The following is a 24,434-nucleotide window of genomic DNA, read 5'->3' as shown; positions in this document are numbered from 1 at the left end:
GAATACATGGCGCAGAGTTCCCCCCCCCCCTTCCATGTCCTCAGGGGTCTCCATTATCCTCCATTGCTTTTGCAAAGTCTGGGGGCCTTTTTTTGCCTCAACATGTATCAGGGTGCCCTCTGATATTACCCACTTATTCTGCTCCAGCAACCAGTGGTAGTGTGTAAAGCTCGAAGCGCTTTTCCAATTACTGGTAAAAGGCTGTTTTTATAACACTAATGCCATGTCAGTGAAGTGCATGGTGACTTTTAGGCTGCATTCAGGCAAACAACCCCAGTATGTATTCTGCTGGGGAGCAAGGTGTATATACCATTCTTTCACGGAACATTGTGTGCCCACTACTTTCTCCCGATTCTACTTAAGGCCAGGGCAATCCCATATCATACGATAGAATGCTGCATCGGGATGTAAACATCTAGGGCAAGTGACTTGGGTCCCTGGGTAAATTTTGTTAATGCTTTCAGTCGTTTGGTAAGCCTTATGTATATATAATACAACTGGATCATGCAGAACCTTGCATTCCTGTAGATTTTAGGAGCATTCTGATGCCTTCTCCCCTACTCTTTCTCCTCTGTGATCTCCCTTTGAATGTCGGTTTCCCCTGCCCTTCTGAACTCATCCAGCGTACACTTGGGAAAGCAGCCCCCTATACATGGCAGTAACCGCTTTGGTCATCTCCCTGGTGGTGCATATCAATTGAAGAACCTTATGCTCCAGCGGTTTCTCCACTCCCTTCCCCCACTGGGTAGGTACCACTTTTTGTATTGCTCCATACAGCAAAAAGTGTTCCCTTGGTATTTTACACTCTTCCCCTAAGGGTATCAAATCCCTTCAGTACCCCTCAAATATTAATCGCTCTTCACCTCCACCCCAGGCTAATCCAGCACTCTAGGCTTTTTCACTGATCTCGTCCTAAGTGGGCAGCAAGGCATGTTAGTAGGAGTCTGCCCCATTTGGTTTCTTGGTATGCACTCTACCTTGCGGGCTGCAAGGGCAACATAGAGGTGACTTATTCATATTAGAAAGGAAGCTCTTCTATCATCCGGAGTTATTTTGACAGTCCGTGCTTGAGGGTTTACTCTGCAATGTAGTGGATGGCCCAATAGGTGCTGCAGTGCACTACTGGAATTTATCTTCCAGGCCCTGGGTGCACTTTCTACAGCAAATACTAGGGATGTGTAGGCAAATTGAATGTGCCAATTAAGAATAAGCCTGTTCAGACATGTTTAAAGGGGGATCACAGGCACAGGTTAGCAGGGTTATAGTGCACAGAGTTCTAAATCCATCAAAAATATAGTCCAACCTAAAGGTGAAAAATCTGGGGTGATCACACATAAAAGGCAGATTTCTAAAAGATGCCTTCTGCTATTTAAAATTGCACATTTGTTTTTAAGTTGTCATCATTCATCTTTATTTGATTATTAAGAAATCATAAAAGAACAATAGAACTTGTTAAAATACAATACATAAAGTGTATAATTCATAAAATTATTTGCAAGTTTAGTTAAAATGTCATTGAATTACGCCATTTCAGGGCATTTTTTTACAAAGCCCCCACAGAAAAACACATAACGGGATGAAGCAACATACAGAGAAAATAAAATGCTGGTCTCCATTGACAAAAAACCTGTGCTTTTAAAATAGGCAGTAAAGATCTACATTTAAAAGGATCAAAATATTGATATAACAGAATAGAATGCTGAAACGTCCGAGAGGAAATTTCTTCACAAGGGCACACTAAAATAGATTTTGTGTCATACTGTCCCAATGGGAAATAGGTTGCATCTGATAGAGCCCATTGGGAACTTAGTTAAGAGTGATCTTTTCCAGACATTTTTAACCTGGGAGGGATGGGGTTCTTCTTTTTTCAAGTTGAAAATACTTTTTGTGTAAAACAATTGCTAATCTTGCTGTCCAGCATCTGCATATATTTGCATATTATCGCAAAGCCTTCTTGAAGGGTTATAAATAGCCTCAAATTTTTACAATTTCCACAGTGTACACTTTTTATGTTAGAACCACTGTAAGTAATGCATGCTGATCTTGCATTTTCATAGCGCTCACCCTATGCCCAATGCTTTCCATTATTGCGTCAAATATACAAATATGACTAACGTGTATATACAGATATAAGTCTTGGGTTAGTGGCAGTCAGTCGTATTTCCTACAATCATACTGTGGTACTTTAAACTGCCAAATAACTTGTGCTGCAAGAGGTTGATATTAGCCTACTTGTCCAATGGACCAAATACATATGAAAACTGGTCCTTGGCGTCCGCTATAGCACAGCCTTGTTCCTACTGAACTCTCCATGTAAATGAAGTTAATAAATGGGCCCCTTTGTGGGTAGTTTTATATAAAAGTTGTGACCTTTAATTGACATAGCCTATCTGTTTCATATAATAGCTCAAATGTAATGTAAATAAAGATGAGCCATTGGAATCCTCAGCACAAAAGTAGGGTTTCGATGAGAAGGCTCCAAGTTGAACAATATGTGACCTCTCTTCAAGAAACTGTTCTACACACTGGTTGCACCTCCTGTCTAACAGTCAGATAATCATTGTATCAAAGACTGAAAAGTCAATCATAACTTCTTGTGTTTTCTTACATTTATTTATACTGAGAACAGTATTGCCATAAAGCATAAGACTGGAAAATATTCTATTTTAACCAAGTTGGTATCTAAAGCATGCAATCAGAAAAGTAGGTATATTCCCATTGAACGCCATAGAATAAAAGCACATCTGTTTCACTAGGGCTGCCAGAGCTTTTTATGTTGAATTGTTGGTTTTGGGTACCAAATGCATTTGGTCTTCATAAAAACTTAATTGGCTGTAGGACATATTGCAGATAAAAGAAAATGCAGAGTGTAGATATTAAAAACAGTCCAACAGGGGAAACCCTATTAATGCCCTGTAATAAATAAGCATAGATTTAGAATAAAGGCCAACATCACCATCATGGTATATAATGAGGCTCCACTTTTTGCATCCAATCCAGAATGTCAACTGTAAACCATCTCCAGATGCTAACATGTCTGCTTTATTGTGGGCTCGACACAGCTCACATTTTGCTTGCCTTGCTTCAGTTTGTCCAAGGTAAGGATGACAACCTCCTGAAGTTGTTGAACATTGAGTAAGAAGAAGAGTTCAAGAAGAAGCAAAGCAGGCTCGAAAATATACGACTGAATACCAGAACAAGCTGAAGTAAAAAACTTAAACTGCATTGCTACGCAGTGCGCCATTTGTCTGAGCACTTTATGCACCCTAAAAGAGGAAGAAAAAATGAGTTGACCTAAAGATAACTATGCAGCCATGTTGGATGGTTTGATGCCCAGAACATCCTGCCATGACCAAAGCCGCTGGCCTAGCATGGCACCAAGCTGTTCGTGTTCCTGCTCAGGAATGCCGCCCGTTCACCTGCAGGCATGATGGCATCAGAGCTGAAATCCCTTATTGGGTCCAGCGTGCCAAGAAAAAGACGTCACATGCTACCAGAAGGATAATAAATGGTGTTTTCTCAATAACGACCCGACACCGGTCCAAGGTAAGCTACTGTTGGGATGCAACAGGCCTGGCTACCAGGCCAGCATTGAATCAACCCTTATGTTTTAGCCTGAAATTGACAGTGTGAAAAGTTGCTGACATGTTTTAAAAACATTCCCACAGCAAAATTAAATTGAATTCTTATCGCACTTTGGAACATACATGTAAGATTTTCTAATGCAGTTCTCAAAGCCAGTTTGAACTGCTGCTTTGTACATCATGTTTTTTTCAAAACGATCGTCTATTTTGGTTTAGTTATATACATCGAGAAAAATTTTATTCAGTTTGTACATCAAAGCGCTGGTTGCACAAAAGGATAGCATACTGCTGTGCCTCTAAACTAAGCAGTGTCCCTTTGTGGCTACCATAGATAGCTGAAAGTCAGGATTGAAAGTTACTTGTTGAAATCAAATGTTGAGATCCCCAAAGTAAAATACAATCACAGGTGAGATATGAATGTATTAAAAAGTTGTCTAAAACCATTGGGTACAACCTGCAGATCCAGAACAAATGACAAAAGCACCCTCTAGTTGCACCTCTATATCAAAAGGGGACTTGACTTGGCCCTCCATCACTATACACAGTATGCAACTCTTCCAAACGAGACACACACCACCATACATGCATGCAAGATTTCTCATAAGCCCACAGGGCATAAAAGGCCAGACCAGTTGCTGCTCTGTGCTCTACAAACAACCATAATTCATCATAAATGTATCAATTGAAATGCACGATGGGAGACCCAATACAAATTACATAGAGGAGTCGAAATGTTATAGTAAACAATTACCTCAAAGGTTCTATTCCTTTATATAATTTTGTTTGGAAATGAGGTGGTTTCTGATTTAAAAAGGATGAACCTCATCAGTGCATGTGTTTTTAGATCAAATAGTTGTGAAACCATTATTAACAGGTCTCTTTGTTTCTTGTAGCGATTCTGGTGATTCTACCAAGATTATATTAAGCCCAGCAAGAGACAGCTCCCAGCCATTTGTAGGCCTGGCTTTCAAACTTGAGGTGGGTTCTGAATTATGATTCTGCTTCACTCCTTAACTGTGGTTTGGCTAGTACTGAAGGTTTAAGTTTGAAGCTTTGTGCATTGAATATATCGTAACTTAAAATATGAAACCGCAAATCCCATCTTTATGTGACTTGTTGCAATGCATGTTTGGAAGATATATGACTCTAACTGCATTTTTGTTAAAAAAAACACTTCTTGTCTGGACTGTGCTTTCACCAAGAAAGTAGTCTTTCTGGTGGAAGAAATGGAAAAAACGCTATTGAGCCTTTTTAATGCATGTAAATTAACAAAGGCTGCTATTGACTGTGGTGTATAATGTATATGGTTAAATGGTGTTAAGATTTTTTCCAATTTGCTTTTAAACTTAGTTAGCGATGTTTGAATTTTGTTAATGTTTGCACTGTATTTTCTGCAAAATAAAAAAGTATGCATTCTAAGATGATTTGGGAAAACCACTACGTATTGAATAGAGTGGTAATTAACAAATAACTATGTTAACAGTTTGAGTGTAAATTATGAAACCAAGATAGGCTTGTTACTTTTTGAGATCTGATTGCATTTTAGTGTAGGTTATTGTGACCTATTGTGGCTAATCTGTGACCTTTTGGGTACAACGTTCAATGGAGGCAAAAACGGTACACATTCTGTACACGTTGTTTTGCCTGAAATAACCCCACAGCTCATTTAAGAGTTTTTGTTTTCATACCTACTTTCAGCTGTTTCATTTCAAAGTACTACATGGCCTAGCTTTGCTACTTTGAGTTCTATTATGTAAGGTGTGATATACAAGCCTATAGATATGTAATCTTTTCTTCTCAATTATGGGATCCGATTTAGTGTTCATCACACAATGATTTTATTAATTGGATTACTCTTAAAATACCTAAAATGTATTTTAAAAAACACATACAGTATTATTAACCACATCATCCATTATATACACTTCATACATTTCATCCAATCGTCTTCAACAAAGTTGGCCACTGCATATATAACCATCACACTTTCTCCTACCTTTAAAATGTGAAATCTTTTCCATGTTTTGACAGTTTGCAACCTGATCAGAATTGGTTGGAGCTGATCAATGAATCTATAGGTGTGGGAGCATAGCAGGAGTAAGTTCATCATTTTGTCACCACCGGTACACAAAACACATCCAACTCTGGTCCCCAAGTGGCAACACATAAAATCCCAACGTACCCACCAAAATTGTATGTTGAACAAGAGGGTCTAGTCAGTGTTTCACTTTCTTTCTTGGGAAACATTTGTGTACTATAAAAAGGAAAATGAGAAAAGCTGTTTCATTGCATCCCAGTTGTCGGTTTAAGCCTGCTGGTTGATACTTGTTTGCTTCAGCCATTCCTTCTTGACCTATTAATTCCCTGAGACTTGTCTCAGAAAATACTTAATTTTGCTGCAAGCTTTAAAACCTAAAAAAGGCTATATTTGTTTGAGGTGCAGGTTAACCTTTCAAATGTACCCTTTCAGTAGCTAGCTTCATTCCTTCCATTAAGTTCTCGAGTCATGGCGTGCCATAAAGTTTACCAACTTTATTTTCCAAGATATCTCCTCGTATTTAAAGGGAAAGCTCCTGGGATCCCCAGAACCACTTCTGCTTCATTACCCAATACTCCTAAAACCAGATGTTTACGTATTCTAATAAAGCAAAACCAAAGGGGATGATGGACGGAGGGTTGAACATTGCAAGCTCTCACCCCCCGGTCAACTGATCTGGGTTTAATCCATCATCATTCTTTAGCTCACTCCGCCACTCCAGTTCAGATATGGCCATATGCAAATCAGTCTGTCCCTGTGCCTCATTTAATGATGATGATGGATTAAACCCAGATCAGTTGACTGGGGGTGAGTGCTTGCAATGTTCAACACTCTGTCCATCATCCCCTTTGGTTTTGCTTTTGCTTTGTTCGCCCTAAGTTGGCAGGGTATGCCCAGACGTGGGTCCCTTGCTCACTTTGCCTCTGGATTCAAGATAGCCTGGCTAATTAGGGTTATGAATCTGAAACCGGTCCCAGGATGCTTGTTTCCGTTCAAGGGAAGACATGGCTTGGCAGTTCGGGCTGGACTGTTCCCATGAGGCACAGGTTCAGACTGATTTGCATATGGCCATGTCTGGACCGGGGTGGCGGAGTGAGCTAAAGAATAATGATGGATTAAACCCAGATCAGTTGACTGGGGGTGAGTGCTTGCAATGTTCAACACTCCGTCCATCATCCCCTTAGGTTTTGCTACGTATTCTAATATTCACATTCCCCCGGTTATAATTTTTTTACTCTTATTTTTGTCTTCTAAAATCAATTCTAGCTCTTTGCTATCCTATAATAATATAATGAACTTACCTGGGTTAATGTGAATATTAAGAATACAGCTTTTAGGTAAATCTACATGATGTACATTATTATGTAGCTCCACAACATATCCAGATTTACTTTTGGTCTTAATCCCCACAGTGAACAGAGCCCATTGTTGGATCTAACCACAGTCATCAAGCCACCTTTAGGCCTTCGCTTTTCAGTTTCCATTTTGGGTTTATGAGAATGTTCATACCCTTCCAGATTATTTAAATCCAACGACTGAACCTTTTAACTATGTTTCTTGGAGCAGTATAAGTTTAAAACACCAACACAAGTTCTCCATCGGTATCTTTCATTTTATTATGGAAGCCTTGGAAATTCCTATGTAGCTTTCAGCGGTGGGGGTCAAGAAGGGGCACTTACCTAGCATTGGGCAAGAGATCTAAAGGTGGATCAGAATGCACAGCTGTATCAATGGAATCTATTGTTGATTTTGAGGGAGGCCTTCCACGTCAATTGTCCAGGAATGTGATCAATCTGAAACTTTTACTTAACTGCGTCACTAGTTTTGGCCGTCTGAAAACAATTCCCAACCACTCTTCTTTTTTTATTTTGTTTATTTAACCCCTTCGACGCTTATGACGGAACGGTTCCGTCATGCACGTCGGTTGGGCTGTGCTTATGACGGAACCGTTCCGTCATGGCCCCGCCCGCGCTCAGAACCTTCAGCACTGCGCGGAAATCCGCGCAGCGCTGAAGGGGTTAAGAAAGTTGAGCATGGGAGCAAGAGGCGCACCGGTCTTTGCAAACAGTAATATGGGCTTTTCTTGTATTTAGTCATCGTGTAATCCAACTGGCATCTGATTTACAAAGAGTCATTTACTCGGCGACAGCTGGAAGGTTGTGGCAAATAACCTATGCTACCACTTCTCAGACTACCTTTTTCAGCTGTAGCTGAAAAAGTTACAGAAAACTGTGCACACCTCAGTCCCTTAAGACCCTGAGCTGAGTGCATGAGCAATGTATCACTCCCATTGAACAGCTACTCCCAACGTTGTTTTCCTTGTTGCAAGGAATACTAGGGGCCCCAGTTCTTTCTGTTTGTTTCCAGAAGTCAGATGTCGCGTGATCATTTCCTTCCTGTTTTTTATTCACTTCCAGGTGATCCACATTTTGCCTGTACTGTATAAAGTGCAGTTTCACTTCAAAGCTAGTTGCTCTTTCCAAAACTTTGTCTGTACTTTCCAGACTTCAGGCACGTATGCCTTTTGCTCCAGAATTCTGTCTTGGCATGACCTGTTGAATTCAAGAAGGTTTTTCTGGATTCTCCACTCTCCCCTTCTTGAGAGATTTCTTCCTGAAGCTTATACTATTTCCATTTTGAGCAAGCATGGAGAAGGAAGTACATTTTGGGAGCTAGAGTTCTATCTACTACAGAAAGACTAAAACCTCATCACCTAGAAGAGCCACATTCTTCTGGCTTTCTTGTAGGAATTCCTTTCCTGCTTATCAACAGTTTCACTAACTCCTGGATACATCGTGTTTGACCACTTCCAAAGCACAGACCTCTGTGGACAAAAAACGTGCACTTTGTAACCTCTCTTTTTTTTCCTGTGTTCATAGATTGGGATTAATGAATAAAGATTTTAAGCTTCATCCTCAACAAAGGTGATAATTACATAATCAAGCCTTCAACCCTCCAGGGGATATGTAGTAATCAGTAAACTAGCCCATTTTTCTGAGGCATCCTGACATGACTGGGTCAGGTTGTGGTTGCTGTTATGAGTGATACTGTATATATCACACTCACAGATTCAAATGTTACACATAGTTTCTGCAGCTTGCCATATACACTGATTAATTTGACATGCAACCTCGCTTCGCAAAGGATGTTTGGATTATGCATCATATTTAGTGCATTTTCCCACACCACCTTCCTAAATTTTCTTTTTGTCTTCCATTTATTATAAAACGATTCCACAATGTCCAGACTTATAAGAACCATCCTTGTATCTGTGGCATTTTCAACTTAAAGCCATATAAATTAATCTTCCAAAATTGAAGCAGGCCTTTCATAAATGCCAAACAGAATAGCAAACGTATTACTTCCCACAGTCTCTGAGAGACCTGTAGTAAATGAGGAAAGGAAAAAAACTCAGGCTGAGCTACTTTGGATCTTACGTTGGAGCCAAGATCAGAAAAATGGAGACAACGTGCTCTCCAGGCTCCATTTTTCTTCTTTCCACTTGCACCAGTAAGAACATAGTTAAAGCAAAACTGGGTAGTATGGTTTTCTGCACTTAAGGAACAGAAATGTGTTCTGTTAAAGCCACAAGTTTAATAATCTCTCAATGGTATATTGGAGCAATTAGAATCACCTGATTCAACCATAAGTCTCACAAATGTATGCATGCACTTTACATAGCATGAACCTAGCAATAGAATGCTATACAAGTGAGGTCTACAACAGTGAAAAGAGAAGGTAGAGTAAGGCTAATGATGGGAGAGTAAGAAGATAGGGTGGTGTGTATACTAGTTGGAACATGTACATTTACAGTAATAAGGGGGCAGGTGGAAGTGATGGTGTAGATTTTGGGTATATGGGGTTCATTTAGTCTAAGTGGAGGCAAGAGGAGTTTTCTCGAGGGAGAGTGAGGAGGGGAAAGTCCAGTAACCCGGTGGATACTCCTCAACTAAGTGTTGGTTGAAGACTTGAGTCTTCAGCTCTTTCCAAACTAGATGTGGCTCGTATAATTTGACTGGCATATATTCAACACTTGGTGCATATGAGAGGGACTTTTGTCTACTTTCCTGATAATTTTGACGTTCCGCCTGGTGATTTGGCTTCTGTGGGTGCTGTTGGATTCATCAGAGAACTTGTTCTTGAATGATAGATTAAAGAGTGTTGGTATTGACTATCTTTTAGATGGCATTTAATTAAGGTCAAAGAGGCAGTTAAAGATTCGAACATTACTTATTTTTCTGTCTTTGGGATGTTGATTGATTTTCATTGTGGATTTTTTAACATCATTGAATACATTATCCTTTCTACTGATGTCACTGTATCCCAATGCAAACATTTCTGCACTTGAAAGTTGATGAGCTTTGTTACCATCATTTTGATCATGACAACTGATGAGATCTAATTTGATATCAAGTATTTAGGAAAGTAAAGAGAACGGCTACAATGACAACCCTTTTTTACTTATTGTAATTCTATATTAGGTTTTTGAGACCATAGAGCTTGCATTTACAGAAGGACCTGTTTTGCAAAGTTTGATTCACAAACCAGGATGTGTAATTTGCACACCAGCTGCTTTGGCAATTTTAATGTAATTTGCAATGAGACTTGTGTTCTAACAGTTTGCATCGGAAAATCCACATTTGCAGGAGGGCGCAAAATGATCTAATGAATAATAATTGGGCAGGTCGCTATCCTACTTTACCCCTCAATGGGAGAAAATACAGGCATGATGGCCTGCAAAGACAGCAGACCACAATCCTTGCAATTTCTTCCCCAAATGGATAACCTTTTTCTTAAAAGCCGCACCTGTCCTTTAAAGGGACCAAATCTGTTTTTTAAAAAGTTTCCCATTTGGGAAGACATCAGGGCAAGCATGCTAGTAGTCCCATTGACCAATGCCGTTGCTCCCTCCAAAGCCAACCTATATAGTTCCCAAAGGGACAGCTTACTCTTTGCAAATCAGATACAATCCTGTTTGCGATTTCAGTATCTGTTGAGACATTTATGACTGCAGTTGAAACACCCAAATTATTGATATTTTTCATTGTAGCTCTCCTATAGAAAAGTACCTCCCCTTCCACTCCCTCCTCCTATTTGCAATTCGTAATAGGCCACTAAATCCCCTTTTCCAGTCGTAAAGCAATTTCTGACTCGAGGTTGCAGGTTTTTATGGCTTGTACCATTACTTGTAGATTATCTGATATTTTCAAAATGTGAACAGAGCCATGGGTGCATGAATACTTCTGAGGATTTGCTTATTTAGCTACCACCTTCTCCCTCTCAGTTGTATTTATGTCGTCCCTCCAGCCAGACATTTACCTTCACACTTAGCTGTTCTCTTCGCTTAATCCTTTTAGATGCATCAGAGTCAAGCTATGCCTGATCCAGTTCAGTAAAAATCCTACTACATGTATGTGTTTTTAAAGTCTTGGGTGAAGCAGCCTTTACCTTACAGCTTGTCCCCTTACTCATGTTCCCATCTGTGATTGAATAGCGTTCTTCTTTACTTTCCATCCAGTTTTGGATTTGCTCTTTCTTGGAAGTTGGATTACTGGTTGATGGAGGTGAATCCCTACTCAAGCAGCAGCCACAATCGCTGTCTGGGTGAAACACAAGCAAATCCCAAATTAACCTGTGCTTAATCCTCTAGTAGCTTAGCATAAATCAGTCAGGCTTAACCTAGAGGCAATGTGTAAAGTATTTATGCAGCACTTCAAACAGTAATAAAATGAAAATGCAACACAAGAAAAATCCCACACGATTTAGAAAAATAGAGTAAAGTTAAATAATTGATTTTTACAAAATTCCAGTCAATAGAACCAGTTGTGTGCAATTTTAAAGATTTCAGGTAAGTAAAGTGCCTGAAAGCACAAAGCTTCACCAGTGCTTCTCTGGTCGTGCGACACCAGGTGAAAGTCACAAGTTCAGGCCCACAGCAGTGGAGTTTGGGCTGGATACAGTTACCATGTAAGTCCTGCTGAAAGATTTGCCTTCCAAAGTCTAGCGCGAAGAATTCAGTTTGTGGTGGAGGTGGCAGAGAGGAAAAGTGAGTGTCCCAGATGGCTGACGATGGAGCAGAAAGAGCAGGCCAGTCGCCACGGTAGCGCAAATATCCTGTTGGGTGTTGTGGATGGTTGTTGCTGGAGCTTCACTTTGGTGAGCTATCAATGTAGTGAGGTGCAAACCTTTCGTTGGCGGGTGTCAATAGTGGTCACTGTGGCCTGAGGAGTCTGGTTCATTAGAGCCTCGTGTTGGCGTGTGATGAGGGAGGCAAGATCTTGGTGCGAACAGGCCTGCTAGCAGTCTCAACAAGCATTGGCATAGCCAAGCGGTCTCGCTTTTGGGACCGTATAAGTATTTAGTAATGCAGCACAATATGTTTTGTGCAACAACATTAACTGTTGCATGTTTAAACACTTCTAATGTCCCAAAGGCGAGACCTATTGGCTATGCTAATGCTCGTTATGTGATGCTGTAGCCCATCACCGAGCAAACTTTAAAAGCATCAGTGAAGTATTTCAGTGCTAGTGCTTACTTACAACTTGATGATAATAAAGGGTTCCTCATTTTCAAAATATAGACGAGTTCTGAATTCAATCTATACATCCCTCTCTGTAGATAATTACACTGCAGGCACAGATAGATATGCACTATGCTGCCTTCTGCACAGCGACAAGCATGTGCAAGGGTGAGTGAGAAGGGGAAGATGTTTGTCAGACTATGTACTTATTGGGACTTCTAAATGAATGCATTTAAGCACAGACAAACATAGCCCATTGTATTGGCCTGCCGACCCTTTAACTCTTTGCTGGGAGCGTCCGTGGCACACTTGGGGCTGACAAGAAGCCAGCCTGTTGTTATGCCGATAACAGAGACAAGAGGCTGCAGACTGAATAGGGGGCAGGCAGGATGTCCCGAACCCCAGAGGCAGATAAGGGCCGTCTTCCGAGGCTGCCCTGATCACAGAATTAAAGTTTGGTGACAGTAAATCTGCCTCTGCTTCCAGATTATTATCTTTCTCTGTAATGTACAAGTGTGGCCAGCCTTTGGATGCACTAAATAAAACAAGAAAACAACTTCTTCCGTGCGGAATTGCTAGAAGTGCTCTAGGAGAACCTGTTGTTTTATGCTTTTTGGTACCAAATGGGGTGTGTTTGTGGATAGTTCTCCTGAAGCCTTTTATAGTGACATTTACTGCACTATGTGTGAAGTAAATCTAGTTGACTAAAAGCTCCTGTAACCGAGAGCATGGCAGTGGCTGAATGGAAGCATTATTTAAAAATAAAAGACTAGCGGCTTGGTTTGTCTTTTAGCACAGGGTCAAGTAATATCGTAAATAATTCCCCTTATTAGGAATTTATTCGTATTCCATAGAGTTTTTCAGAACACACTGTGGTTGTGTTTACTGAGAAGCATTCTGGTTGTTTGACGAACCCATGATCATTGTGTTAAGTGGAGGCATGCGCACTGTAATAACGTTATTTTGATTTATATTGTGATTGTGTGTATATATGATATTGTAATGGTGCTTTGTAGTCATATGGTGACCATGTTCTTGTAGGAGCAGGCTGTACATGGCAGGCAGTGGTGGTGCTCGCTGATGCTGTGCTGTCTATGATTGATGCTGTGGTTGCGCTGACAGATGCTATTGTGATGCTGAGTAATGCTGTGGTATTGTTGATTGCCAGAAATAGAGTGAAGATATAATGCACAATACGTTTCACAGGTGAGCCCCTTAGAGACCTTTCTAAGGCACCTGGGCAGCTAAGAGAAATTCAGTTATTCATACAAGTTATCCCATTTCTACATAGCATCACAAGCAGCTATTTCGTAGTTAAAAAAAAAAAACAGGGACAGCGTGCCTGAAATCCTGATTTTATTACTAATAACAGGAACAGAGTTCCGAAAATGCGATTTTTATTAGTAATAATTCTTTTCACAAATCATAATTGGCAGGTAGTTTAGTCTAATACCCTAAATATGTCCCATGTTTTTTTACTTTATGGATGAGAGATGTGTATAATGTCAGTGCCTAATTTAATGTGTTGGGGGAGAGCTGTATGTCACCGTGAGGGACAAATAAATTGTAGAAAAAAGAATCAAAGTGTTCGGGCCTTAAGTAAATGCTTAAACTAATAATAACAGGGATACAAGAGGTAAATGAAACTGACAAAGAGGGAGTGGGAGAAGGGAGGGGGTAGTGCGAGCAGGGGAGCATGATTACAGCATCACCATGAGGGACAAATAAATACATTTTTGAAAAACTGATGCTAATTCTTCGGGGCCTTAACTAAATGCTTAAGCCAAAAGAAAATGGACTGCATGTCAAAAATGCCAATTTAGATTACTAATAATAACTGGGACAGAGTACCGAAAATGCGACTTCTCTTAGTAATAATGTGAGTGCCTAATTTAATGTGTTTAAGGAGAGCTGTATGTCACCGTGAGGCACAAATAAATTGTAGCAAAAAACAATCCAAGTGTTCGGGGCTTTAAGTAAATGCTTAAACTAATAATAACAGGGATACAAGAGGCAAATGAAACTGACGTAGAGGGAGGGGGCGAAGGGATCGGGGAGTGCGAGCAGAGGAGTAAGACAAACAAAATATTAAGCTGACGAGAAGGGTGGGGGAGAAGGGAGGGGGTAGTGCAAGCAGAGGAGCATGATTACAGCAATAGAAGACACAAATCAAGCTGAGCAGGAGGGAGGTAGTGCAAGCAGAGGAGCCTGATTACAGCAATAGAAGACACAAATGAAGCTGACCAGGAGGGAGGGGGTAGTGCGAGCAGAGGAGCATTATTCACGTGCTGTAAGGCTTAATGAGCCATTACAGAAACCCAGATGGCAGCTGTGCACGTTCGCGGACACGCACGCTTGAGGCCAGCAAAAGCCTGTGGGTAGCACTTTGAAAACCCACTTACTAAATGTCTCGCAGAGTAGCGCATGCGCTGGCTCAGGCTAGACCTAAAAAGCACAAAACTTCAGGAGATCAACTTTTTCTTGAGGAGAGAGCTAATCTGATGGCACACCAAGGGTGTAAGGACCTGAGGGGCACCTCTTGGGGGTGTCAGTAATTCAATCCAGCAGAGGCCAGCAGAGCTCAGGCAGGTCCAGTTGCATGTCAGCTGGGAATTTGTGGGAAGCCTCTGTAGCTTTTGTCCCTGTAACTCAGAACAGGAGGTCAGTGAGCTGACCCTTGGAGTCACTTCAGCCTGGGATAAAGGGTGCAAGTCCAGTATTCCTTCTCAACAAGCAGGGCAGCAGTTCTTCTGGCACCAAAATAGCATAGCCGTCCTTCTTCTGCAGTATCCTCAGGTCCAGGGTTGTACTCAAGAGTTGGGTCTAAGGATCAAATATGTTTACCTGGTGCACACTTTGATGTAGGTTACGTTTCTAGAGGGTTCCCTTTGAAGTCCTTGAAGTTTCCTGCCTTCCCTGGCTCAAAGCTGGCTGCAGAAACAATGCAGTGCTGATGAGTCCTTTGTGTGAAGGCTTGGCACAGGCTATTCTTTGCAAGTGGGGCTGTGCCCAGCTCCGCCCTCCCCGCCATTTGATGGCCCATCCAGGCACCACTAATCCTATTGTGTGACTGTCTGGGAGGATTAAACAGTCCACCTGCCAACTATACCCAGTCATGTGACCCTGGACCAGGCTGCAGGCACCTAATGGTTAGAGCAAGAAAATGGGAACTTTCTAAAAGTGTTTTTTTGCGACAGGGCAACCCAATCTTCCCCCAAGTAACTGGGTATTCTATACATAAAGTGTTCCCCAAAGGTATTATTTATACTTTAATCAATAATATATTGGCATTAAAATGATCCAAGTGCAAACCATCAACAAATCAGCAGGGGCGTACTGTTATTAACATAGATATATTTTTGAAGAGTAGATGAATATTATAGCATATCCATTGTACGTCTACCGTTTGCCCTCATTTTCATTATTGACTACACCATGTGGTGCTTCAGTCCTTTATGAACATTTGAAACCGATGGATTAAACTACATGGCCCTATGGAAATATGAACTTGCTCGGTTAAGATGATTTTGCGCTTCCCCAGATCCCAAGATTCAATGCATATTATAAAGTTTACAGGGATCATGTGGTGGCTCCAGTGTTACATTGATGTATTGTTGTATATGCTGCTTTTTGTTTTGTTATGTTTTACATTGGATATGCTGTAATATTGATCTACTTTTCAGAAATAAATTTATGTTAATAACAGTGCGCCCTTGATGATTTGTTGATGGTTTGCAGTTGGAACATTTTAATGACCAATATATTATTGATTCCACTGGGAACACTTTATTTGTAACTTTGTAAAGTGGCATTTTCAAAATTGTGGCTGAAAATCCTACTTTTCCATTAAAGAGGGCTTTAAATTGTAATTCTTTTGACACCAAACTCGACATTACCACTTCTTCTCAATTTAAAGTTATCACTTATTAAATGTAATAAGTTAACCCAATGTTATCATACGGGAGAGGCAGGCCTTGCAGTAATAAACACATTTTAGAGTATTTTGCTACCTAGACATGTAAAACTAAAAAGTACATGTCCACTTTTTATAATACACTGCACCATGCCCTTTGGACTGTTAAGGCCTGCTCGGGGGGGGCTGGGGTAGCAGGAGGAGGGGGGGTGGATTTGTATGTATTAAATAGTATGCTATAGGCCCGGCAAAAGGTTTATTTTGCCAGGTCGAAAGGGCGAGAGCACAAGCACTTTAGCACTGATTAGCAGTGTTAGTCCTAAAATCCAAGAAAACTGGTTCAGAAAACAGACTAGTTTAGGCAAAACGTTTGGGGATGACCCTGCCAAAAAGCACCAATTGTAATACCCTTCCACATACATTACAATAGTTTCTAGGACAAAAGGTTTCTAGGCCTCATCTGAATGTACCCAGATCTTTATAGGCAAATGGACTGGGTGAACTTCTCAGGCAGTCAGTGCCAGCAAATGGGGGGAAGGGCTAAGGAAGCTATGAGCCAATTAGCACCAAGCCCACTCCTTTCAAGTACAACCTTCAGTTGAGTCACTCATACCTAAACGAATAGCAAGATCTGATAGGAGCCTTAAAATACCAGAGTTCACTCCAAGATGCAACGTAGATCTAGCTCCTTAAGATCCCTTTTAGTTTACTTAAAGTTTTAGACTGACCTTCATTCTGTCATTAGATTAGTTTGACTCCACGGAGGTGCCCAAGACAGCTATAATAATTTCCAAGACAATTCTGCCATCTCTCATATCCTTACCCATGTGTTGAAGGGCAGATCAGGGTTTCCTGTCCAACGTGGAACCTTGCTGTAATAATTAGAAGCATAAGCAGAGACACCCAGAGTTGGCCAAATTAATTTGACACTGGGCCAAGTTAACGATGCTTCTGTCTCTCATACACTCCTCTATGCTTCAGGATAGATGAGAGCAAAGGGGCATGGAGAGGGGTTGTTTCAGCTCACAAGGCACTGTGGTCAACGGGCTGTAATTTCTGTTCTTTCTGTTCCTCTTTTGATTCTGGACATCATAGCCCTTTTTTATTTGGATGGGAGCCAAAGTGCCCATGTGCCTGGTGTGAAGTTAGATACCAGATCTAAATGCATCAACGTTGCATTTCAAAGAGTCTGTTCAAATATTTTTTCTATAGTTTGAGATGTTTCTAAATGTAGTACATACAATAAGTTGTTGGATTTAAACTTCTGAAAGTCACCTCAGGATAAAACCTTGTATTTGTATTAAACTCTCGTACTGTACTCATTCTGTGGTACAGTTATCATTGTCTTATTTTTTTACATGCATACTTCTGTTCATATTTTCAGGCAGGGCGCTTTGGGCAGCTGACATATGTTCGAGTTTATCAGGGCATGTTGAAGAAAAGCGAATACATTCACAATGCAAGGACAGGAAAAAAGGTCCGAGTGCAGCGCCTTGTTCGTTTACACTCTGACATGATGGAGGTGAGTCGTCGTCAAGAATTGAGCCTTATGAAATATTGCTAAATACATTTCACATAATTGTTTTGACCAGTGTTTGATTTATGTCTCCATGTAATAGACTAGTTAAATTACCATTTAAAGCTACAGTGCTACTAAAAGTTACATTTTCTTGGGTCAGCGGTGATTGACCATAATTACTATGTGCTGTATTGCAGTGTGATTCATAAAACTTTATAAGTGAATAGGTGCCTGCTGTAGTAAATATTAAATTGTTGTAACATAATGCATCAGGTTGCCTTGTTTCATGGTATAAAGTGTCCTTTTTTTATTTTTTTTGTTTAAACACTCTTTTAATAAATAAATGTGGTTACAATTGCCATACCAATGCAGTCTCCAAGTACTGTTAACAGAGTATTATTGACACTAAAATATGAGCCCATGATTTGCAGATTAGAACAGATGTCAGTGACGATTGTTTAATTAGCTGCTAAATTTGCTAGTTTGATGACATAGGGTAGTTGGAACTCTCAGCACTCAAACCCTTTCTGTCTAGTTTTAAATGACCATTCCCTATCAATTATCTATGGTTTCGGAGAATGAGTCCCTGCTTCATCCTCGTTTTCTCTCACTTTTTCTGTGCTAAGTAGGAAATCTGCTTTAGAACCGGGGTTCTTTTTAGCTCCCTATTTTTTTTGTTGTTTTTTTGTGTGAGGCGTGTGGTTGTTAGTATGCAAGCCCAGGGATGTATCAGGGACCTGTACCTTCCTTCAAGCAAGTTACTATAAGGAATGTTATCTGGTGATTTGTGGCTGATTCTCATCTTTCACCAATGTATTTCCCAGGTTCTGCTCCTAGCATAGTATACCTAGCAAAGGATTTTCTCAAAGTGTTAAACGGGTTCCCTAGATTGGCTTCCATCTGCATTGTAGATTAACGTCTTGCACGTTTACAGTAGTGATGCTGATTTAGTAATGTTTGGAAAAACGCCCCACCCCACCCACACAATTCTTGATATCCAACAGAGTAATGCTTTCAACCAGACCCATTTATGAAAACAGGCTTGACTTTTCTGCTTTTGCAAAAATGTTATATCGTTCCTTATAATCTATCCTTTAACATGATGAATTTCGCTCAAACGTTTTCCATCAATTTTATGTTTGAAGTATATTTGGAAACATTTTTCTTAATATTTTGTCCTTTTTATTACATGTTTGCATAAGAATTGTCGATTCAAACTCCACAAATGAGTAAAGTCCACTGTCTGCATTTATTTACTTTTTAACATATGGTTTATAGAGTCCCATACTTGGATATTTTACACTAGCATAGACTTGTATTATTTTGATCTTGCCGTAACATTCTTAGACTAGTGTTTGCATTTAATTGGTGTTCCTGTCCCACCTCGCTAGACATGCAAATCTAGACATATTGTCACCTACAATTATAACATACCATGATTATAACATACCACATGTACCACTGTAACCAGTTCTGCTCATGCCTTCATTGCCAATCCTACTGATATTATGACTGCTATACCTACTGATGGTATTATCTCTGCTACAAATAGTAGTAGTTCTACTCTTGATCTAACTACCACTAGTGCTGTATTTAATACTGCTGCTAACATGGTGAGAATTACTACTGGTTTTCTACAACAATTCATGCCAGAGCTAATAGTGTTATTAGTACTACTACTGTCACTATTCCTACAAAAGCCTACACGACCTGGGCCTTCCTTTGACTGTATGCCATCTTGCACGGAGCATTAACTTGTTATTGGTAACAATCGATCAGTCCATTCGAATGTTGTGGCCCATTAATTTTTATTTGTGTTTAAAGCCGCATTTCACGTAGTGTGCGCAGAGTCCATCCTTTTGCTGTTCGTGGTCCTCTGTTAACATTAGAGGAGATGCTCATGGTAAATGTACTTTCCTGAGCCTTTAATACTGTTTTTGGGAGGTTTGAGGGTGTATTTATTGTTCGAGTGTGCTGAGTGAGACATTTTGAAAGTAAGTCTGAGACATTTTTGGCAAATGGGTATGTATTTATCAGGAAATTTGTTCTCTCTTATCCAACAAGAGCCAAAATGTTAGCTCCTAGTGAAAATAACCCAATTGTCCATTTATACCAAATTAGATGGCATTTTGATGTTTGTGAGCTTTCATTAGGCAGCTCCAGTGGGAGGTTTAGTGGTCTCATCAGTGATCACCCAAAAACCAATTCAAATGAAAATAAACCCAGTGGACGACCGGCTTGTGATAAACATATTAAATAAGATGAAGCTTACACAATAGGCTTGTGTGACATTCTGCCCAGCTTCTAGATATATTAAAGTATGAATAGGTCAGTCTAAAAGTAGGAGGTAGATCTAGTGTTACAGGGATGGAACATGGTGTTAGAGTACTCTTGAGGGACATGGCTGTTCGAGTGCTTTTGAAGGACAGAAGTACTCTTGAAGGAATGTTTTTGTGAAAAATAGCACTCTAAAGTATTGCTTTAGAACACTGAGATTTTTTAAAATGGCTAGTGCATTAAGGCTTGGGTACTTTTACAATATGCTTTTTTGGGGGGTGTATCAAAAAAGGTCCCTATATGTTTTCCTGGATGTTTCTTTTGCCTGAAATCCCTTCTTTATATGTTAATTTATAGGTTTTAAAGTGTTGATCTATTTTCGAAGTTCAATTTGTGGTGGGAAAGATTATCCAGTATCTTGGATCTTCTTCTTCCTTCCTGCATCCGCACAAACAATCTGGACCAACCAACTTTAGGACAGGAAAAAATCAGTGTAAACCAACAGCTCACCAAAGTTTTAAGGCCATAACAGAGCAGTCTTAACAGGCATTCAGCACGGAACAAGTGGCAGCACAGTCCAGGGCTAGCTTGTTAACACCTCTTGATCTCCCACTACTGGGAAGCCAACATAATTTGCCTGATCCCAAAAACGCAATTCCCATCCTCTCACCAACATGAAAAAACACTCCCCAAATCCAAGCCAACTTCAGCTAATCAGAATTCACTCAGATTTCAGATGTGCAGCATAGTTTGCTGACATCATCACTACAGAGAACCTAATCTGGCGCTGACCACTATACCATTCCATTCTTCATCAAATGCGCATCACCCACTCAGCATAAGCAGTCCAAACCACAGTGTTTTTCTGACTCCCTCATACATCAAGATCTAATTATACTCTCCCCATTTCTCGTTAAATGGGCAGTATGCACCTTCAACTACCCAAGTATGACCAAAATCTAGATCCATAACCCTCGTGATGTCACATCAAAAGCCAAACCCTCAACTCTAATAATAAATGCACCATCTGCAAACAATAATGGATATAGTGCAGGATTTGTTCCAGATGACCTATTAAAATGAAAACAAAACAGAAAAACTCCTCTATCTCAGAAATTAGAGGGTACATTACCAACAGCAGACAAAGAAAATGCCTGCCCTCTGATTTCCTCCTCCGTCCCACCCCTGCACCCCAACCACCAACTGTCCCCTCACCTTCTGCCCCTCAAGGTATGGCCCTATATACATCTGACACACATGCGTATGCGCACTGCCAAACATACACCACATCACTCCATATAGCCGCAAGCACGGATACCATTAACCCACTTCAAACACTAAATACCTCATCTTAATTCAGCTCAATTGTGCACACTTCCTTGCGGCCAAAACTTTATCAATGCACACTCTAATCATTCTCACTTCTGAAATGTGTGATAGGATCACAAAGACATGGTTCACTCCAAATGTCACACTCAGCTTAGATGTATTCATCCCCGCAGGCTATAGCATCTAGCACACAGATTTCGCACACAAAATCAGATGGGGACTGATAATTAGACCTCATTGCCCTCAATCCTCAGCAAGCAACACACAAGTTATAGGAGCTCCTCACCTGAGACTTTGTATTCTCTGCTGCAAAGGCAGTCAATTTCAGTCTAAAAACCCTTTTAGGACCCACTAAATGCTTCCTAGAAAAAACATTTGGATCTTGCCACCTGCATCTGTATCTAGCCCTCCTATCCTACATTCATTGGACACTTCAACCTACCCAGCAACTCAAAGACAATGAAGGAATCTCCTGACATAGTGTCAACAATTCAGACCTCATAAAAACATTTCAAATTTGCCTGCTGGGTTTCCAACACTATTAATCTTTTGCTGTCTGCGTTGCCCTTAAACCACTGCTGGATCCCAATAGCCCGGACTGGAAAGAACACTTCGCCATCCCCTTTTTCTAGCCTCAACACCATTCCACTGCATGAAGGTGAACAAAAGCGGAAGAAAAATTGGTTCCATCAAAGAACTCTCCATGGATGTTTTCCTGAAAATACCTTGGGTACCTGCTGAAAAACAGCTAGACCACATCAGATGTTAACAATCTCCTCGATATCTAAAGCACTGCATTGAAACCATGTAGATCTCAATGTCCACATGAGACCTTGAGCCTCCTGTCTCAAGCCCTCAGCACCTCCACACACCCATGAAACTCTTGACAAGTGCACCATATGCAGACAGGAAAAGAAATGGAGACCAATAGAGGTCTTTTCAACCCCAGCGTACACAAAACTCTGTGATCTGCATAATGGACCCTCGCCATGTTAACCGAAGATCTTCCTGCACATCTTTTATCAGCAAAGAAACTAAGAGGCAAACACTTTTCCAAGCTGTAATGCTCTGGAAGGGCCTGGCCTGGATGGCACTCAAGATGGCAGTGCTGTATAATAGCTCATGGCCTGGCCTCACCATACAACACCCTTCACCCTCTTTTAAATATCCAACACTGTTCCGTATTTACAGCCCCATTCTAGCCCTGGTGATCAGCTGAGTGGAATACTAAAAGGTGGTGCTCCTGTGTTATAGTGAACCCTTCAGCAATTCTTATGGATGGGAAAACATCAAGCCATTATCAAGAATATCTTCCAATAAGACAGATACAACATAATACCTACAGAGACCGTTGTGAGGCCCAAAAACGGGATGGAGTGGACAACGTAACAGCTCTTGGTAGATGGGTGCAAGGACCCTTTGTGGGACATCATTGGATGAGGCTGAGGAGCAGTTGGAGGGCACATACGGAGACCTGAAGTAGGGCTTAACGTGCTCTGTGTCAGTCTGGGGCTGAGTGGGCACCCCATGGAACATCTATGTAGAGCAGCACAGCAGTGTTGGTGTGCACAGGTCCGTGGCTGAGCGATCTGTTTTTAAAGGTGAACTGCCTGCAGTGATGTGGTAATGAAGGCCTTACAACTAAGGTTGTGGTTGAGCAGCTGTGTCTGTTTTATAGTACAAAATAGGAGGGTGACCCATATGATCCAGATGGATTTATGAGGATACTTTCTCTATCAATTTTTGGTACGATCAAGGGAAATTCTAGATTGGGAACTGATAGTGGAGGGGTGTAACTGAAGCAATACACAGCTGTAATTTGCCAAAGCTCCGGAGCATAATGGATGTCTGAGAGAACTTTACGTTTTTATCAAAAGAGTGAACTTCCTGACTTTTAGGTATGAACTATTGGTATGCACTGTAGTGCTAGAGACATGATCACTGTCTTGCAATGAACATGCTTTCACCTGTAGATCACTTAAGGTCTGTCTCCTAACCATAGTTTTCTTGAACCTCCTCTATAAAGTAATCCTGTCATTACTTTGCCTGGATCAGTGTGACTTTATGCCTACTGGATACATTATGTAGTCAACACAGGCAACCTTGATTGTACCTAAACGTGTGTACAAATTAGTAGGTACCACATGTCTGAAATGTGGATTTCATAAAAATAGAAGTCACTCCCTTACACACCAACCTAGGCGGCATTTTTCATCATTGTGTTTACCTCACCTGTACTTGTTATTATATTCCAAGAGGATACAAAAAACAAAGTGAACACGCTGTTGTTGTGGACAGTGATGAATTCCATGTTCCGTCTGTTGACATGTTTCAGCCGTGTTGTTATCCCCAGACGGGTGGCCCTTGGCTTTCCTCAGGACCTCGATCCTGAAATAGGATTTGAGTTGCACAGAACTTATATTCTGTAGCACTCAGGAGTTGTGCTAATTCACGTACACCAAACTAGCACACACATTTATTCCCACACAAATAATACTCTTGTCAGAGGTAGAATCTTCCTTTTTGGGCATCCTGTTGGAATATATATTACAGATTGGTAGATACCCGCATAAGCATATTTGTATTCCATGTTTAATAGGCATTGGAGTACTCCAGGTAGATGCTATTTTGGCAAATGGTATTGTGTTCCATTGGCTTATATGGACAGACATTGCAAATCATCACTGCAAAAAAGGATAATAGTTTAAAAACTCCACTCCGTGTTCCCCAGGTGAGACTGCATCACACTCCTACTATTACATAGAGTAATTTCTGGGGCCCATGGAGGTAGGTACAGGCAGGCCTCTGTAGTCACACACGGAATGAATTGGAGAGCTGTATAGTTGGCAAAGGAGAAGGGAGTGTGGCTGCTGTGCCTTAGCCTGAGTAAAATGAAGGGTCGACCCTTACGTCATCAAGAGAGAATCCTGCCAGAGCTCCCAATTGCTGTCCACCTCCAAATGTTATTTTCATGAACTTATGGATCTGCTTTTAGGAAGAGAGGCGGCCCATCCATCCCCCTAACAATGTCGCACAGGTGAGGCAAACCCAATGATGAAACATGCCCCCTAGGTTGGTGGGTGAAGGTATGTCTTCTATTTTAATTAAATCCACACTTCAGACATGAGGCTTCTCACAAATGTGCACATAAACTTTGGAGGTATATTCATGTTAGGATTACCTGCTTTGATTATATAGTGCATAGCTGGTAGGACACAATCTTTGGATGGCTTACCCCTCTCCTTCCTCACGTG

The 24,434-nt window shown here is 40.8% G+C and overlaps 1 protein-coding gene across 1 annotated transcript in view; it reads left to right on the top strand.

Annotated features, from left to right (window-relative positions):
- Window positions 1-24,434, top strand: part of GFM1 (G elongation factor mitochondrial 1) — a 239,150-nt gene that overhangs the window by 96,561 nt on the left and 118,155 nt on the right. The window contains exons 8-9 of the mRNA XM_085634740.1: window positions 4,478-4,562; window positions 17,440-17,577. Coding sequence (XP_085490866.1) covers window positions 4,478-4,562; window positions 17,440-17,577 — 223 coding nt within the window. The remainder of the gene's footprint in view (window positions 1-4,477; window positions 4,563-17,439; window positions 17,578-24,434) is intronic.

Source organism: Triturus cristatus, chromosome 11 (assembly GCF_964204655.1).
Source record: "Triturus cristatus chromosome 11, aTriCri1.1, whole genome shotgun sequence".
Taxonomy (NCBI): Eukaryota; Metazoa; Chordata; class Amphibia; order Caudata; family Salamandridae; genus Triturus; species Triturus cristatus.
This window is presented reverse-complemented; position numbering and strand designations above follow the sequence as displayed.